The sequence below is a fragment of the Scleropages formosus genome, chromosome 12, assembly GCF_900964775.1.
Source record: "Scleropages formosus chromosome 12, fSclFor1.1, whole genome shotgun sequence".
Taxonomy (NCBI): domain Eukaryota; kingdom Metazoa; phylum Chordata; class Actinopteri; order Osteoglossiformes; family Osteoglossidae; genus Scleropages; species Scleropages formosus.
The window spans coordinates 16,341,745-16,359,765 of record NC_041817.1 but is presented as its reverse complement, the minus strand read 5'-3'; the positions used below and the strand labels follow the sequence as shown (position 1 = coordinate 16,359,765).

General features: G+C 41.0%; 2 protein-coding genes across 2 annotated transcripts; both read right to left on the bottom strand.

Moving 5' to 3' along the window:
- Window positions 1–5,591: 5,591 nt before the first annotated feature.
- sumo3b (small ubiquitin like modifier 3b) lies at window positions 5,592–8,808 on the bottom strand. Its single transcript, XM_018729567.2, has 4 exons — window positions 8,382–8,808; window positions 7,019–7,147; window positions 6,508–6,579; window positions 5,592–5,916 (listed from the first exon to the last, which is right to left on the bottom strand). Exons 1-4 carry the CDS (start codon window positions 8,400–8,402, stop codon window positions 5,854–5,856), a joined length of 285 nt encoding a protein of 94 aa, XP_018585083.1. The 5' UTR covers window positions 8,403–8,808; the 3' UTR covers window positions 5,592–5,853.
- A 2,212-nt stretch (window positions 8,809–11,020) lies between these two features.
- On the bottom strand, window positions 11,021–17,781 carry pttg1ipb (PTTG1 interacting protein b). Its single transcript, XM_018729565.2, has 7 exons — window positions 17,539–17,781; window positions 15,750–15,802; window positions 14,961–15,069; window positions 14,462–14,564; window positions 13,265–13,330; window positions 12,692–12,738; window positions 11,021–12,210 (listed from the first exon to the last, which is right to left on the bottom strand). The coding sequence occupies exons 1-7, from the start codon at window positions 17,627–17,629 to the stop codon at window positions 12,167–12,169; spliced, it is 513 nt and encodes a 170-aa protein (XP_018585081.1). The 5' UTR covers window positions 17,630–17,781; the 3' UTR covers window positions 11,021–12,166.
- Window positions 17,782–18,021: the final 240 nt, after the last annotated feature.

Genomic DNA, 18,021 nt, shown 5'->3' with positions numbered 1-18,021 from the left:
CAAATTTACATCAATATATTAGATGCCGCTAGCTCACGGTAGGGGGGCGAGGGGGTGTGGTGGCGCAGCGGGTTTGGCTGGGTTCTGCTCGCTGGTGGGTCTGGGGTTTGAGTCCTGCTTGAGGTGCCTTGCGATAGACTGGTGTCCTGTCTTGGGTGCATCCCCTCCCCCTCCAGCCCTACGCCCTCTGTTGCCAGATTAGTCTCCGGTTTGCCGCACCCCCCCCGCCCCCCCCGGGGCAAGTGGTTTCAGACAGTGTGTGTAGATCATGATACAAAATTCAATTTACTAAACAGTTTCTGTGAAGAAATGAAAAGTTGTTCAGTAAACTAAATAGGAATGTGGTCATGTTCCCAGTGTGGGCCTTCATCTGCACAAAGAACGGGAATGACGTTTTTGTGCCTTAACACTAGAGGATGGCCTATAACAAGGACAGCCTAGCAGTCACAAAGCAAACACTGTTTTCTTGTTGGTCTGGGATGGAGAGACCAGCCTCTTGAACACAGAACCAGTGGTCCTTCTACAGATTTCTCCACCAGGTAATTACATAAGCTCAGCTATAAGACCCCAAACAAACAAGCACTCCTAACCCACAGGTTGGATGAAAGCCCAAGGCTGAGATTAAGCTATCAATGCCAGCTGCTGTGTGACGACAGTAGAAGCCTGGCGACTCAGCAGAACCCCGCGGAGCCGGTGAGCCGCTCATTACAGGGATCAGCGCCTTGAGCTCTGTGCTACGGCACGACATACTGCTCTCCGTTCTGAGGGGACTTCCCAGACAATGTCCACACACATCTAATTGTTTACGTACAGGGAGGGAAACTCTTTTTTACAGCCACCTCTGTGAAGAACACCACATCTGAGAGTCGAGTATGATATTCTGCACTGTTCTTCTACAGCACTATCAAGTTTCATAAAAGCGAAATGAAACCCAAACTATAAAAGTTCACTGAAATATAAACCAGAAATCACTTTGAGGAAAAGCAGTTTCCTGATAATTTGCCCAGTCATAATAAAAGGAGCCCAGCAATAAAAATAACGAGCAGCTTCAATAGTAGCGGGATCAAAACTTCCCATTTAAATAAAATTCTTCATTAACAAGACCTACTGAAATGAACTGCGATCAAAATATATTATGGATTAAAACAACAAAATCCGCTGCACTATAATATGATTGACACGCTCCATAGATCATTTCATCCTGTTCCGTAAGCAGAACAGACCAATCCATTGAACTACAGACTGTACACATGGATTACTATACAAGTTTCACATGTACTTGGCTGGCAACATGGAAGATTTCACGTTTTCCTTCTTGCATTTTGAAGTAAATTCTGATATTCTTTACACTTTAGTGGATGGTTAAGTATTTGTATGTGTTTGATGAAATATAATGGTAGTGGATTCTTTTCATGTACATTTATTCCTTTAGTAGAAATACGTGTCAATTACATTAGCAGGAAGCGAGACATAGTGTAAATGTGTGATTCTTAAGTACAGTTAGTTTGTTACTTTCCACCATATGAAGCAATGTTCATCACAGGAGCGGTTGCATAAAACTATCCAAATACTGACAATTCATAATCACATTCCTGATCATTTTTTTAAAAACATTTACATTACATGAGTAGCTGTGTGAAGGTTTATCATTTGATCAACAGTTATGAGTTATTTTCAAACCAAAAGATGTTAGCTGCTCAAATTCCCCAAGGCGGACTCAATGTCAACTCTGTTTCTAAGCAGAAACAAAAACAAGGATGCATACGGTCATGTTATTACAACCCTTATGCCTCTTTATCGATTTTAAATATGGATTTTTATCAGGGTTTGTGTATTTTGAGTGTTTCGGAGCAAGAAAAATGACACGTCCAGGATGTGACCTGTAACTGCACCTTCACCGCTTGGAACAGTAACACTAAGGTCATTGTGTCACCTTAAGTGTTCTATGACAAAGTGAACCATTTAAGTTGAGTTAAGTGTTGAAGCAGCGTTTAAGGGCATGGAGTTATAAGTTATAGGGGGCCGGTTCAAGTTCCACTCAGTACTAGTAACTAAGTACTCTTGAGCGAAGTGCTCGCAATGAATGGCACCAGTAAAACGAGCAAGCTGTATAAATGAACGTGAGTTGCAAGGTGCTTCAGAGTCAGTAAAAGGGCTAGCAAAATTATTCTAGACCCCTCACATCCAGGCCACTTCCCCTTCGAACCCTTGCCACCTCGTCGGCGCTACAGAGCACCGAGCACCAGGACAGCCAGGAGCAAGAAAAGTTTCTTTCCTCAGGCCATCTACCTCACGAACAGCTAAATCCCCCCTAGAGAGTAAACCAGTGCAATACACAACGCTATTTATATTTATAACTATTTATCACATCATATCTCTTATTCACATTCCCTTGCATTTGTATAGAACATACCTGTACATACATACAATGTCTAGTGACTATTTTTTGTATATTGGGTACTTTATATTTTTCTATATTTTTTATCCTTCATTCACATATTCTATCTTCTCATCTGTGTCTTGTCACTGTCATTCTGTCTGTGCTGTGGAAGTTTCTGTCACCAAGACAAATTCCTTGTATGTGTGAACATGCTTGGCAATAAAGCTCGTTCTGATTCTGATTCAGTCACACTACCAAATCGTAACTGAAATGAGAACTGAATGCAGCAGCGCCACCTACAGCACACTGCTTTAAATGCACAGACATCCTTCAACATACTGCAACGACCCGCCTTACCGTGAGTTTGGGCGGGAAAACGGGTCTATGACTAATCACCCAATTCAGCTAATTTATTTAAGTGACTCTTCCCCAAAATGACTTACAATAATTCACCCATAATTACAGCACAACAATTTTATCTTGTAGTACAGCTAGAGGCGAGATTTAAACATGCGACCTCTGAGTCCAAAGGCAGCAGCTCTAATTATTACACCACCAATTTCCCCAGCTGGTATTATTAAAGCTGTTAATATAATTTAAATGCGAGTCAAAAGTTACCCGTTTAAAGTTCATTGGTAAGTGTTAATATTAAGTGGGTGCTGGTAACACATATCACTCCCACAGTAGTACCCTTGGGCAAGGTACTTAAATTGTCCAGCTGTAGAAATGGGTAAATAACTGTAGGTAACAATGCTCTAAAGTGCTTTGGAGAAAAGCATCAGCTAAATTAATGTTGACTGTAACACCGTTACATAATAAACCAACCACTGTCAATTACCGCTTGTCCCAAGCAGGGTCGCGGCAAGTCGGAGGCTTACCTGGCAGCACAGGGAGCAAAGCCAAAGAGGGAGGGGAGGGGAGGGGAGGGACGGGACACACCCAGGATGGGACGCCAGTCCGTCGCAAGGCACCCCAAGCAGGGCCCAAACCCCGGGCCCAAACCCCAGACCCACCACACAGTGGGCACTGGTCAAACCCACACCCCCCTACTCCTTACATAATCTCACTAAAAATTAAATTTATCTAGATAGAACCTCAAATTCATTAGTAAGAGCTCAGCATGTCTACCAGCAGTCTTTTCTGTATTTTGCAGAGTGAATGACACAGGCAGGGATCTCCTACACTTCCTTTATATCATGAACATCTGAGGCAAATTATCAAAGTGCTTCAATCCATGGTATACCCTGTCCCACCCCATCCTTGCTCAATAGACTCTGGACCTTTTATGAACAATTATTGATAATGAACAAGTGAAAAATATTACAAAACATGTTGGTGTTATTGTCATGGAAAGAAATACATTTTATGTTTTAATGAATTTGACCATTCACACAGAAGCCATTTCTCTTATAAGACATCATGGTAATTTGATGCTCGTGCAACAGGAATTCATCTAAGGGAGTCATTTCAGAGAAATTAACCCCATTATATGAGAAATGTGGGTATACTTACTTGTTGCTGTTACACCCACATGAACAGATACTGCAACACCACAATCAATGGTTAAGACAGATGTGAATTGTTACACATGAAATGTTAAAATTAATGAAAATGAGATGAGAATGTCATCAGCATTTTCAGAGCAGTACTTGTCATTGCAAGTGTTTGAGCTAAACTTCAAAACACCTGATATATTTTAAACCATTACTTTGGAAGTGTTTACTGACCCACACATTAAATCTTGAGCTGTGTTCACTCCAGCTTCAGCTCACGAACACATTTCTGCAATGAGGCAAACGTAGTGGCACTGCCACCTGTTGCAGTTGTGTCCTTCTCAATTAAGGGGCCACCTTGAAAAGGAACGAATGGTTACAACAGAAACTGTTCTGGGGACGGACGGACGGACGGACGCACGCACGCAGTCTGAACCAGTGGGTCGTGGGGAGCCGGAGCCTAACCCAGCAACACAGGGCGCAAGGCTGGAGGGGGACACACCCAGGACAGGATGCCAGTCTGTCGCAAGGCACCCCAAGCGAGACTCGAACCCCAGACCCACTGGAGAGCAGGACCTGGTCCAACCCACTATACCACCGCACCCACTACTGTACTTACATGAAAACATACATTTTGATATACTCAATCTGGATCTTTTACAGTTTGACTTGTATTAATATCCTAGTTACCACTGTATTAATTGCAACACCATGTTTCAAGTATTTTATATTTTCAGCATCTATTATAAAAAAAATGTACATACAAGGTTATGAAATGAGCATCAGGGTTAGTTAAATGTAAGAGCCAAAGGGAAAGGGTGAAACAAGAAATCTGAGTACCAAACTATATTTATTGTATACAGTAGTAAAGGACAACAAATGTACAAATCAGTAGAGATACATGACAGGACCACTAATATGGACTTTGTATATACCTCCCTTGCTCCCTCCCCCCCCCCACAGGAAAACAAAAAAGCTGAAGCAGAAAATTGCTTTTAGAATGTCAGTCAGATGTAGGTCTCCTTACCTTGATTAAAAAGGGGGGGCATTTTTCTAACTTTGATATATTTGGGAAACTGCCTCATCACATTTCACAATTGTGGTGAGAGGGGAAAAACATTTATTACAAATAGTTTTTTCTTAAATGCACATGAATATCCCCAGCAATACCGAAGAATAAAATGTATAAAACATCCTTCCAAAGGTAAGATGGACAGCTAGCTTACTTTGACATTAAATTAAACCTGAACTTTACTTCTGTACAATCAAGACATTTATGTGAAGACTGTTTAGCATTTGCAATATTGTGCATCATTCTTACATAGTACATTTCCGAAAATGGGACTCAGACTCACAATCACTGCTCACCCCAAGGCAAAATAACCCCTGGGAAGAAACTGCACTGATTAAAAGCAGAAAACAGGCAAATGGACCACATCTTCTCATCTGAAAATGTACCTAAAAGAACAACAGACTTAAAATGTGAAGCATGCGGTATAAGATATGCTGACAAGAACAGTTCTTCCATCTATAACAGACCAAATGAGGACCACAGGAGTTTATGAGTTAAACACAGAAATGACCACAGGCACATCACCTTCCAGGATAAGTAGCCAAACTGGCATAACCACGTTAAACTCCAAACTCCTAGCAACACATCAGTAAGTTGGACTGGTCAGTTCCTCTTAAGGGTTGATGAGGTAAATCATATGATTTGCTAACTTGGGGAAAAAAAAAAAAAAAAAAAAAAAAAAAAAAAAAAAAAAAACTCATCATGTCATGGTCACACTCTAAAAATACTGTCTTCCCTCACACAATTTACATAAATCCTACCCCTGCCATGACAGACAAGGACAGGTAGGGGTTACATAAAAAAAAAAAAAAAGAAAACAAAACTGAAGTATCACTTGAAAGAAAAGCATAAAATGGTAGGGTTAAGCCGGTGTTCTCCAGTCCTCACATATGAGGAATTTTACACACTTAGCAGGCGCCTCCAGTCTGCTGTTGAAATACATCAATTGTGTCTTCGTCCTCCATTTCCAGCTGGAGAGGAGGGGGAAGAAGAAAAAAAGACCAATGAATACACTACAAACCAAGTGTGAATATTTGCAAAATTACAAGGCGATGAAAACAAAGAAAGGCAATATTTCTTAAAAGGTAAATGCTTACATAAATTGATCAAAATCTAATATGGCTCTTTATAGTGCTATAAGCAAGTTAAAAAAAAATATGACAACTTCATAATTCCAAAGGCAGCCATTTCATTACAAAAAGAAGCCTGACAGCGTGGAACGAAACTTCCAGCGGCACACTTTAACTAAATTACTATTCATTCATTTATATTATGGTTGTCTCCAACACAATTTAGAACCTATTTACAATTATCAGTTTAAATAGCAGGATAAGTCCCCCCCAGAGCCATTCGAGGTAAGTACCTCGCTTAAGGGTAGTACAGCAGGAGGTGGGATTTAAACTTTGATCTTTCGAACACAAGGTGACAGCTCTAACAACTATGCTCAGCATGATTAAATTAACAGTACCACACAGATATCACATCTTCTAAATCTCTGAATTTAAAGGGGGGGGGGGACTTTCAGGCTCAAACTAAGAAAGCAACCGTTGCCATTTACTGACCTGTGCAGGTGTGTCCGTCTCATTGATTGGCTGTCCGTCAAACCGAAACCTTATCTGTCTAATCGACAAACCCTGAAAGGTAAATGTTTGAAATGTCTATAATTGAATTGGTTCGGATATAGCAAATGTCTTTGGTGCGTTAAACTTGAAGTTGGACAAAACACAAATATGTAACGAAATGTTATAAATGCAGGCGCACGCCAACTCCTGGAACACGGGTTCGGACCAAGCTCAGTCCGTTGTTAAGTTTGTATCATCTCCGTGTTCCAGTGTTTCCTCCAAGTGCTTCAGTTCCCTCCCACAGTACAAAGACATGTTTCAGGGTGAACGGGTGACTGCAAATTGCCCGTTGTGCGTGCGTGTGTGTGCGTGCGTACCTTGCCCTCCCACTCCCTCATACACTGCCAGGATGAGCACCCGATCACAGCAATCCTGCCTTGGACAGGTACTCATTGACAGCAATGAATCAACGCCCCAGGATGTGCAAGTGTGTTCTGAAGAAGAGCCGTACCTGTCTCTCGCAGTACGCCTTCATCAGCTTACTGAGCGGAGTGTGTCGCTTAATCTTGAACTGGACCACGGAGCCATCTTGACCCGCCACCTTCAGGTTGATGTGGTCGTTCTCGGTCTTCACGCCTTCCTGAACATAAAGGGGCAGATGTGCTCAACACGTTCAATGTTCCTTTGCGAACGCGTCACCATTCAAAAATCACCATTATTATTAATAAGCAGTAGAAGTAGAGGTGGTATAACTAATGCCACAAGCTTTGCCCAAACTTTAACTTTGGCCTCATCCTTGAGCCCAGTGTAAGGTTGCTCAGTGGCAGGAAAGCTGAGGCTAGACTAGCAGGTGTGCCACCCTTTAATAAAAACACTAAACACACGTGATTAAAGCGAAAAGCTGTTTTTTCCACAAACAAAGCACAGTTTGCCCGGCTAGTAGTGGTAGAGGAAAGTGACGCGTTCCTTCATAGTGTTTTAAAGAAGTTCTTGTGGTTCCAAACTACACAGTCAGTGACTGCGGCTTTAAAAATTAATATCATAATAAAGAATCATTCACAACAAAAGTTTTAAAAAAAGCTATTTTATAAGCCTATTACATCCCTGACATTTCTCTAAATATTAACTCAAATATGCACGGCCAGGCTAGCAACACACACAGGCCGCTTAAATTAATTAATGCCCTGCTGTGCAGCCATAATTATATAACTGAGGAAATTTCTACTGCTTTTCACAACATTTTTGTGTTCAGTACGAGTTCCTGCGAAAGGAAACGATATTCAGTCGCTTGGCTTGCTAAGTAAGTGACTCTCTGCAGGTCCAAATTAATGGCTTTTTTTTCCTCGAAGCCGTCAGCTAGCTAGTTAGACGACTACCTGGCGAAAACAAGGAAGGCCGTGCGAAGCCGGGCCTCCGCCCGGTCACAGCCGGCCACCGAGAGCCTCTGCGCGGCCTTTCAAATGGCGGCTTCTGGCGCTGCGCATCTTTCCGCACACAGCGCAGCTCGTGCGGCATTTCCTACGTCGAATGCGTAACTCAAAGGGGTGTTACGCTGATGGCGTAACTCCGCAGAGACTCGCCGCGCGTGCCTACAAAGAAAACCCCGCAAAAGGCGACGCTGAATTCCGCTCCGACAAAATTGCGCGGCGCACGAAAATAATGGCGCAGTTTCAATGAACGTGCTCTGGCTGCACAGTACACTTTCGCACAAATCCCGAATGAATGCTTCTCGTGCAACAAGAATCAATTATTAATTAAATGACCGCTGTTTTCTCTTCTTCCATCCCATCCGCTCAAATCCAGAAGAACCAGCAAGTGTACAAACTGGCAGTTTGCAATGTAAACAATTTCTCTCCAGGAATATTCCATCTTACCTTTGGCTTCTCTTCGGACATGATGTGGGCCTACAATGTGTAGATATACAAAAATAGCGAATTTATTAAAGCTAGCTCTCGTCCACCTCTCCCAATCTTTTACTGCTGTCGGGCGCGCGCTTCAGGTCTTGAGTTCCTGAATCTGATTGGTGTAAACTGTATCACGTGGCTCTATGTCTAACGGGAGCGTGGATACATGAACGCGCAGATTCAAAAATGTGGTGGCGGGGAATATTTCGAGTTTCTTCGTTTTGTAGGTTTTAGCGGTCCACGTTTTAAAGGAAAAATATATATAATTTAAAGAGAAAATGAAAACATGTTATCATAAAGTTCATATAATCTATTCAAGTGAGTTTATTAACTTACTTTTTTTTATATAACTTCGGACGTGCAGAGTTCACTGGCCTATGCCACGTGTGGCATTAAAAAATTTCAGGCATATGCCATATCTTTACGTAGAATTACGTGTGGGTGGTGCGAGAAATGAAACGAGGTTGTGTATGCAATCATCATTTACTGGGCGACAAATCACGACACTCGATTCAATGGAATCATACACGGCAAGAATAGGGCGATGATTATTATATGACAAGTATGATATGTGGTTGCTGCATCGCAAGCCGTCCAAAGTTCTTACGAAGACCATGTCGGTGCACGAGCCGCTGTCACGCATTAAGTCAAGGGAGTCGGCGTTCTCGCTTCTGGATACGCCTATATTGAAATCGCGAGTCGATTTTGCAGCCTCCCGCGCGCGCTGCTCACGCCTTTCGCTGAGCCGGTGTCTTGGCTGGTGCCTTTCGAATCCCGGAGGCCTCGGCTTGCAACCTAAGCGCGGCTCGTCGGTCGCGATAGTACTTTGCGTCGTGTTTCTTAGGCATCTTTGAAATGTTTAATTCGATGATCCGCCTTGGGCCCCCTCCCTCGGTCTAAATTTAGGTTTCCCTGCCGGCACGATACGCGTCCGTTAACGCGGCTCCGTAGCGACGAACTGACTCTGAGGCGCTGACGTCAACGCTATGACATGTGGTTCGAACGCGGTGACATCTAGCGCAACGCGCTTCAACTCCATTAACGAGCCAAATGTGGAACATTTTCGCAACGTTGCCAGCTCGCTCAGGCTGAACCGGCCGTTCATATCTCGTTTGAGGCGGTGTTCCTTCCTCTATCCAACGATATATGCGCTGGCTTTCTGTGTCTTTTTATCTGCAAGCAGTAGCGGCGAGAGGGGGTTGCATTTGTACGTGACGGTCAATTCCCAAGTTACCCCCCATACCTCAAAGACGTAGTTCTACGTCAAAATGCGGTTTGCACTTCCATGGCTGTTTTTCTGAGCTGATCCAGTCTGATCCTACACTAACAGTATTTTTAAAGGAGCCCCCCATTGAAACATAATTTAAATCAGAACTAAATTTAACTGATAAGAAAACCATTTCCCGATGTTTAATATAAAAAAAAAAAACTGGCACCTGAGAGCATGTGTGATCTGTTGATAAAAACTTAAGATTTGTGACGTTGCATAAATGTGGCTGAAATTTGTAATTTTCAAGACTAAACTACATACACAGGGGCCCCGATAGTACTGTATAGTGGTTAGAGCTGCAGCCGAGACCCAGAGGTCACAGGTTCAAATCACACCTCTATCTGCAGTGCCCTGGAGCGAGGTACTTACCTTCAGTTGTTCCACTAAAATTACCCAACTGTATACATGGGTTAAGAATTGTAAGTAGCTAAATATGTGAAATGTTTTACTCTTCAACAACACAAAAATGTATATAAAACCTAACAACTAAACTAATGAAAAGCTAAATTGCAGCACACCTTATAAATTATTATATCATTACCAAGCCCTAATTTGCATTCAGCCAAGTACATCTTAAAAAATGATGTGTGCAACTGTAGATGAAGGAAAAAATATTAAACTTCTTGGGTTAGGGTATATAGAGATCACAATGTCAGGCTGGCCATGGTCACGGATAGTGGGGTTCTTCCCAGACGTTAGAGAGGTCAATGAGTAAAAGGGACATAAAGTAAATTATGCTTTACAAAAAAAAAAAAAATCAAAAACATTTTTTTTTCAAGTTTTACTACAGTGAATTATTGCTGACAAGGAATGTGGTGAAATTAAAAATGTAGGTTCAAAATGCAATTCAAAAGTAACTGTTCCACGTATCAAAGTAAAAGAATGACTCAGCAACAATAAGGGTAACAAACCATTTCACACGTTAAAGGTGAACCTTCGTACTGTGCAGCCTCAACCCCTAAAATGTTATAAATGCCATGGAAATTTATCACGTTTTGATGCTGACTAGTTTTTAAAAATGTGTGTGTGGAATAATATGTTCTTACAATGGCAATACCCAAATACAAGCAGAAGAATTGCAGTATTTGTAGTAATGCAGTTGATTTTGTTAAAAAAAAAACTGGAGTGGTGAAACACCAATAGATCATTGACACAGGCCATTCATTTGGTGTTCACAAAATCTTGTTTCATTTTTCTCATTAAAAAGGCATAGGACACAAATATTTATGAACACATTATTGTTCAGTGAGCCCTTACATAAATAATGTAATAGAAGAAATAAAATATCAACATTTGCAATAATTTGCAATAAATCAAGAACTCAATTACTGAGAGCAGGTTTTTACAATGACTTTTGGTTCAACAATTTTATTCAATTATCAAAATTAATTAGCATGTAGCATAAGAATGTTTTCTTTATAATTTGTCAAAAATAAAAGAATTATAAGAAATTTTAATTCTGTAATTATAAGAAAAAGCAGCAATATATTGCAGGAATATTTTTGGAAACTTACCATGAAAGAACGTAAAATAAATATTTATGCAGCCTAATTTTGGACTAAACCAGGTAGAGATTTGGTGGCAGAATATAAGAAATCAGCACACTCCAGTCCTCTGTGGATTAACTTTCACAAAGTAACATTAAATAATGACTACACATTATATTGCCAAGTAGAGTGACCTACTTTCAAAACAGCAGGAACAAGTCACATTTAATCACTGCAATATTGCATTTGAGTAACATTCATATTAGGTATAAGTAATATAATTCAAAGACAGACCAATGTGCAAAGATTCAGCAATATACAAACAAGAAAAAATGGCAGTTTTCACTGTTATTGTTTGGATTGTACTGTTCTTGTAAAAACACTATATAACAAATTGCACAACACTGGAAAGAAAACAAAAAAAAGTCAATTTTAAGTGTTAGTGTTGTGAAATGAACAACTATGGCCAAAAACTGAGCCGTAAGCACTGACGTTGTAAAACATTCTTACAAGCGTTACAGTATATCTGCACTAAACTGGGAAATGCAACAATCATGCATAGGTATTAAGTTCATTATAAATTAGCATGCAATTATCCTTAAAATGGGAAATAAGTTGAAACCGAATAATGTAACTAAACGGTGCTAGAATTTTGGTGTTTTTTAATTACTGTAAAATTAATAAAAATCACACGTTGAAAAAAATAATATACCGACTACAGAAAAGGAATTGCTTAACCGGTCTTCTGACCAGTTAATTCTGGCTATTAAGAAACAATATGGCCCAAAAATCATTTAAATGAATACCTGCACCTTTTGCCAAAAGATGTAAGATAGTATAATTTTTCTTACTTATATTCACTCTTAATTCCAGTGAAAAAGAGCAATCAACAGTTGTCTGCTGTGTCAATCGACATTTCATGCCAGGACTACTGAAAAAAGTTGCTAATCACAGAGAGAAAATGCAGGTATTTTCAGGAGCCGCCTGTAATGACACGCTTAGCTGTTCTCAAATCTGGAGTAAGGACTGTCCTTTTTCAGACCTGAAGGAAAACATGCACAAAGAAGAACATGAAATAAGCATCACGTGAATATAGAAAAGAGTTCATCTAAACACATAAACAAAATTGCTCATTCTGCTTAATTCTTGATCTTTGCCCACTGGCTCTAAGACAAGTTATAATGTCAAATCATTCTCCTTTAATTTTGTCTTTATCGGTCATGTAAAATCTAGCAAAAAGACAAAGAAGTGAATACGATAGCAGATGGCAACACTTACAGTACTGTGCTTTATGGGGTAAAAAATAATTTGTCTAAGAGAAGCACACTCTAGAAGTTATTTAATTATCAGTTTCTTTAGAAATCTTTGTTACGAGCTTTATTCATTTATTCATTCATTTATTTAAGCTTTATGTTTCACTCAACCACTCATCCAATACATCATCTGGCTCCCCCAGTTTTGACCGCAGATTTAACACCAGGTGCGACTGCCCTGCAACTTAGAGAAAAAGGGGATATCCGCACCATACTTCCTCCTGATTTCATCATGCTTCATCTTCATCTCTGTTTTCCTGTGGGGTTACAGACAAAAATCCAATGACTGTTTGGTGTGTACACAGTGGAACATGTTAAGAAGGCTCAAAAGGCAACGGTTAGCCTGCGGCTTGCGCTGCCGACAAACTGGTTTATACTGGTTTGAGATCGTGACATTTTTTGCAGGATGCCAAACCTGTACCATTAGTGTTCCGGAATTTTGCTTTTGAATTAAAGTCAGAAGTGTGGAATTCAAAAACAATGCAGAAGACTTTTTTTTTTCTAATTATAATCTCCATGACGCACTTTGAAAGCAAATTGTAAATTTGTAAGCCGCTAATTAAAGGGCTCTCCTAACAACAAGATGACCGAAGTCCTACAAGTTTTTGCTCCACTTTCATTCTCCAGATTCAACAAATCTTCTTGACTGAACCTATTTAACTCTCCTGACTTCCTACTTGTGCAATGTGATCTAAAAAAAAATCCTCCTGGCTTTGATCATAGACGCAAGAGCATACAGTTACACACCACAGACAGACAACCCATCTGAGCCTAAATACACACCTTTCTTCCTGCTTGGCTTTCCTTTTGGTAGCTTGTTTCTCCATCTTAGCTTCTGTCCTCTGAGTCCTGAGAATGAAACAATAAGGTCAGTAACACAAAGGAACTGTGCAGGGACATAATTCAAAATAATGATAAAAAAATTCAACAAAAGTCAACACACCTACATTCTACCTGTCACCAAACTAAAAGCTGGTATCAAACTAAAGCTGTAAATGTGTTCATTTTTATTTTAAATGCTGTTGTGTGGACCATACATATTCATGCAAACACTTGAAGGAGATTAAGTCCCACAGGGCAATATCTCATGTGAGGTCAAACTGATATCAAAAAAAAATATTTGCCTGGTTTGCCCAGAAACTACGAAAACAATGTGGATGCTAGGGCTTAAAATGAAAGGAGTTACTGTGGAAATGCTGTTTTGATTATAGAAAAATGTTTTAATTTACATGCACTGTCACCTGACAATACTACCAAAGGCATTTCTGCAACTGACTTCCATCAGTGGTGTAACCAGTGGTTTATAGGTTCACAATCAAACGGGGTGATGCTTTTTAACTCTTGAGATGGTGATTTTACATGTAATGTTATTTAGGTGGTGGTGGCGGCGGCGGCGCAGTGGGTTGGACCGGGTCCTGCTCTCTGGTAGATCTGGGGTTTGAGTCCTGCTTGGGGTGCCTTGCAATGGACTGGCATCCTGTCCTGGGTGTGTCCCCTCCCCCCCAGCCCTGCGCCCTGTGTTGCCGAGTTAGGCTCCGGCTCCCCGCGACCCCGAATGGGACAAGTGGTTCAGACAGAGTGTGTGTGTGTGTGTGTGTGTGTGTGTGTGTGTGTGTGTGTGTTTTATTTAGGTTTTGTTGCGTATATGTTAAGGAGAAAAATTTTATTGAAAAGGGTGACTGGAGAAAAAATATAGAAAATTTCACAAACTAGAAAATAGTGCTTATGAACAAAATAGAAAAACTGAAAAAACTGCCCTTTAAGATTTTTTTTTGTTTGGTTAAAACAAATAAATAAATGGATAAATAAATAAATGTTGCGTTTGTCACATTAGAAACATGTTTACGACGTTACTGACAATCATCAACCACTTTTTTTTAAACAGAAAAACAGGCAACACTGACAGAAATGAAGAAGAGTTTCCTAAATCGGAACAGAGAGATCAGTTCCTAAATGCCGGAACCATTGTTTAGGACTTACCCAATATTCTCACATTTACAGCAGCAGAAGCAACAGATGAAAATAGCGATGATGATGGCAGCACAAACCACTGAAAGGGTGATGATTAGGGTCTGGAAGTTTACTGACGGGTTAAAAAAAAAAAAAATCAGCATAAAAATGCTTTTCATTTGGTTATAACAGAAACTAACAGAATGTACTACGGGGTGACATAAGACACGTCAAAGATGCTACGTATTAACATTCCTTAATAAAAGACTCAAAAAATTAAAATAGCTAATCTGGTGGTTCTCCGAGCGACCCACTGGTAGCAAGAAGAAATCTGCGTAGCATTAACACTCAAAATTCCATATCCATACAAGTGACAAAACAGGTTAGACCAGGTCCACATTCCACACGTGTCAAAGACCACAAGCTTCCTGGGTCCCCAGAGGCTGCTATGTGGCAGCTTCAAACAGGACGCCAGCTAGGGCTTGTCTCTGTCTCCCAGCACCCGTGATGCTAGAGCACGGCAACTTACCCCAGCAGGCCCCCCACCGTGCCTCGGGGAGTGGACACAAGGAGTGTGGGGGCAGGATTGTCCTAACCGGATAACTGACACACTTCTGGGTTGTCTGACACCACAGACACTGTGACAAAAGCAAAAGCACTAATTCTGAGATCGCATGTCAATACAGCTTAGTACACATTAAAGCCCGCAACTACGACAAGGATCTACTATTAATGTAGTATGTATTAATTGGCACCACTGGCAACAAAGTTATTTTCTATCTGCCGTAATTTTTTTTTTCATAAGTTCATAGGCGATCGTAGTTCCTGCGTAGAGCACCAGGAAAGGGGAAGCAATACAGAGATTTGGGCTCAGAGAGCAGGACACAGGGCCATTCTTTGCTTTCTCCATACTCAATATCAAATCCCCCAAAATCAGCACTCCTTCCCCTTGGAGATGTGCCACCGTAGAAATACACCGCCAAGGGGGACAGGGTCCCACAGCACTAAGCAGCCACGAGATTCCAGATACTACATTCAATCAACATAGGCTTCTACAGTTCGAACAATGAAACATTTCCGAACATTCAGGAGAACACTAAAATATTTGCTAATTCTAACAATGTTGTGTGAATCAGGACAAAGGGGTTTAACAACAAATGTGATGCTGAATACAGCAGGGATTGGCGAGGGTGACTATGTCACTGCAGGACATCACGCCAAGTTCTGAGAACCCAAGAAACCCTTCTTCCTTAATGAAAGCCCTGACGGGGAAGTCCTATAGAAATAAGCACAAATAAATATAATTTTGTCCACTTACTGACACATTCTTCAGACAGTCTTCACAGGTTGTGTTTGACAGCTTCTCACACACTGAGAGGAAGGAGACGACATTTTACATTTACATTTACTCATTTAGCAGATGCTTTTTCCAAAGCGACTTAACATCTCAGAGAACAATACAAAACATGAGAGAGAAACAGCTCTTGGTTTATTGACGGCGCGGCGTGTTCCTCGGCCACGGACAAATACACAGTTCACATGAAGAGGGAGACTGAACGTAGGCTGAGTTTAGTACTTGGAGGGCACGGTGCCAGCCTGGATCTACACTACAGACCCTGAGAAATCCAAGAGCCAGTTCTACTCTCAAATGCCAACCACTCGCTTAAGTTAGGAACCTGTGCCTGTCTATACAAAACAAAACACAACTGATACTCGCAGCCCCAAGTAAAATCCCTCCCCCGAAACCCCAAGTTTACTCTAAAACCCACCAAATTTAAGTGCCAAATGGTGCACGGAAGTTCTCAATCCCTGGTTAGGAGTTTGTGCCCTCAAGGAGTCAGGGAAAAAAAAAAAAAATCTTCTCATTCCATTGAGTGAAAATCAAACTTTAACATCCCTTACAAATATTTCCTACATTCTTTTCACCCTGTCGCTTTCTAAAATTGTCAACAGTGTACTAAGGAAGGCCATATAACGCTTGTGTTTTTTCACACGGGAAAGGTGTTGCGGCAAATGAAATACACTCCCAGTGTGTGACTTTGGTGCAGGCTAGGGAAACACACACACACACATTTTCAGAACCGCTTGTCCCATATGGGGTCGCGGGGAACCGGAGCCTACCCGGTAACACGGGGTAAGGGATACACCCAGGACGGGACGCCAGTCCATCGCAAGGCACCCCAAGCGGGACTCGAACCCCAGACCCACCGGAGAGCAGGACTGTGGTCCAACCCACTGCACCACCGCACCCCCATGTGCTAGGGAAATACCAAAATGTAAATGGCATAAATTGTCTGGGGGAGCCCATCGAGGAGGGCAAAGCGACGTTCTATCCAACATCTATTCCTCTTTGGAATGGCTCATTTCACAGCACTGAGAAGTTTCCCTGGCAAAATGCACCGGTGTCACAATCTTGAGCGCATGTTTTGAAATTAACTCTATTTTTAATGAGTAACAGTAAATAAAGAGAGCTACAAAATCTTGTAAAGCAGCTCTTCGAACTTCATTCTATACGAATGATGTACACAATTATCTTCATATAAAAAAATTTTAAAACGTTATTTTTAATGTCGCAACATAAAAAAAGGCATTTTCAGACAATGAGCAGTAGATTTTTTTCTTTTTTTATTCGTGAGGTATTAAGATATTAATAGTCACATCACCCAAGATCATTCATTTACTGTATTTTTGCTCTATAATTTTAAGGACATGATGATTTCTGGGGACGTTCAGTTCTAAGCCTGCGACCATTCAGCTACACTGACCAGTAAAATGTTAACTGTTCCAGTATTCAAGTTCGACGTTTATATAAACTGACTCGTGAATCAACAGAAATACTGTAGGGTTTAATTTAAAAAAAAATTAAAGATTAGATTATGCTGCGAAGACAGGACTTAGTTAGTTTCCCCCAACTCATCCAACTGGTTTGTCTTCATAATTCGCGTCGTCGCCATCAAGTCAGTCGACGGTCGCACGACTCTTCTTCGCAACCAACGCAGAACAAACTTAAACGAAGCCGGCTTTCTTTTTAGAGACCACCCTTCGCTCACATAATAAATAATATTAATAATTATTTTGTATTTGAGCAGGTGAAGGTGAGAACTTACTGTCGGTTGTCGAACTCTGCGCCAACACTGTGTGTACTGTCGATAAACCGAAAAGGATGAGAAAAGGAACCAAAATCCGTACTTCCACCATTTTTTACAAATATCTACACGTCTGCCGTTAAACTCCGACTGTGAGCGAATATATGAAGATATTAAGAAAGTCGTTACAAAAGTACAGATCTCTTCCTCTGTCCCAACCTAGAACAACGCCTCTATCAAATGAAACACGCCTGAAAATGAAAACAAAGTTTCCTCGTTTCCCGGTGACGTTAGCCAATGAGAAACAGAGCTGGAGTTTCTTATCACATGACCCTTTCGGTCAACCAATGAGAAAGTAGCTGGTGGAGTTGTCGCAACTTCCATCACTTTTTTTTTTCCCCCACTCAAGGAGAAAGTAGACAGGTACGTGTTTTGTGACGTCATCCTTTTTGTCAGTTACGCAGCAGTGAAATACAGTTGTACAGACCATAGATCATAGGTTTT

Bases quoted from the DNA above. Each gene is read 5' to 3' on its own strand.
- pttg1ipb (XM_018729565.2), bottom strand. From the start codon at position 17,629: ATGGTGGAAGTACGGATTTTGGTTCCTTTTCTCATCCTTTTCGGTTTA. The intron at 15,070-15,749 runs GTAAGTGGACAA...CTTTTGTCACAG, and splicing joins ACTGTCTGAAGAATGTGTCA to TGTCTGTGGTGTCAGACAAC. The intron at 12,739-13,264 runs GTGTGTATTTAG...GTAACCCCACAG, and splicing joins AAAGCCAAGCAGGAAGAAAG to GAAAACAGAGATGAAGATGA.
- sumo3b (XM_018729567.2), bottom strand. From the start codon at position 8,402: ATGTCCGAAGAGAAGCCAAAG. The intron at 7,148-8,381 runs GTAAGATGGAAT...CTTTATGTTCAG, and splicing joins TGTCCGAAGAGAAGCCAAAG to GAAGGCGTGAAGACCGAGAA. The intron at 6,580-7,018 runs GTACGGCTCTTC...TTTACCTTTCAG, and splicing joins AGGCGTACTGCGAGAGACAG to GGTTTGTCGATTAGACAGAT.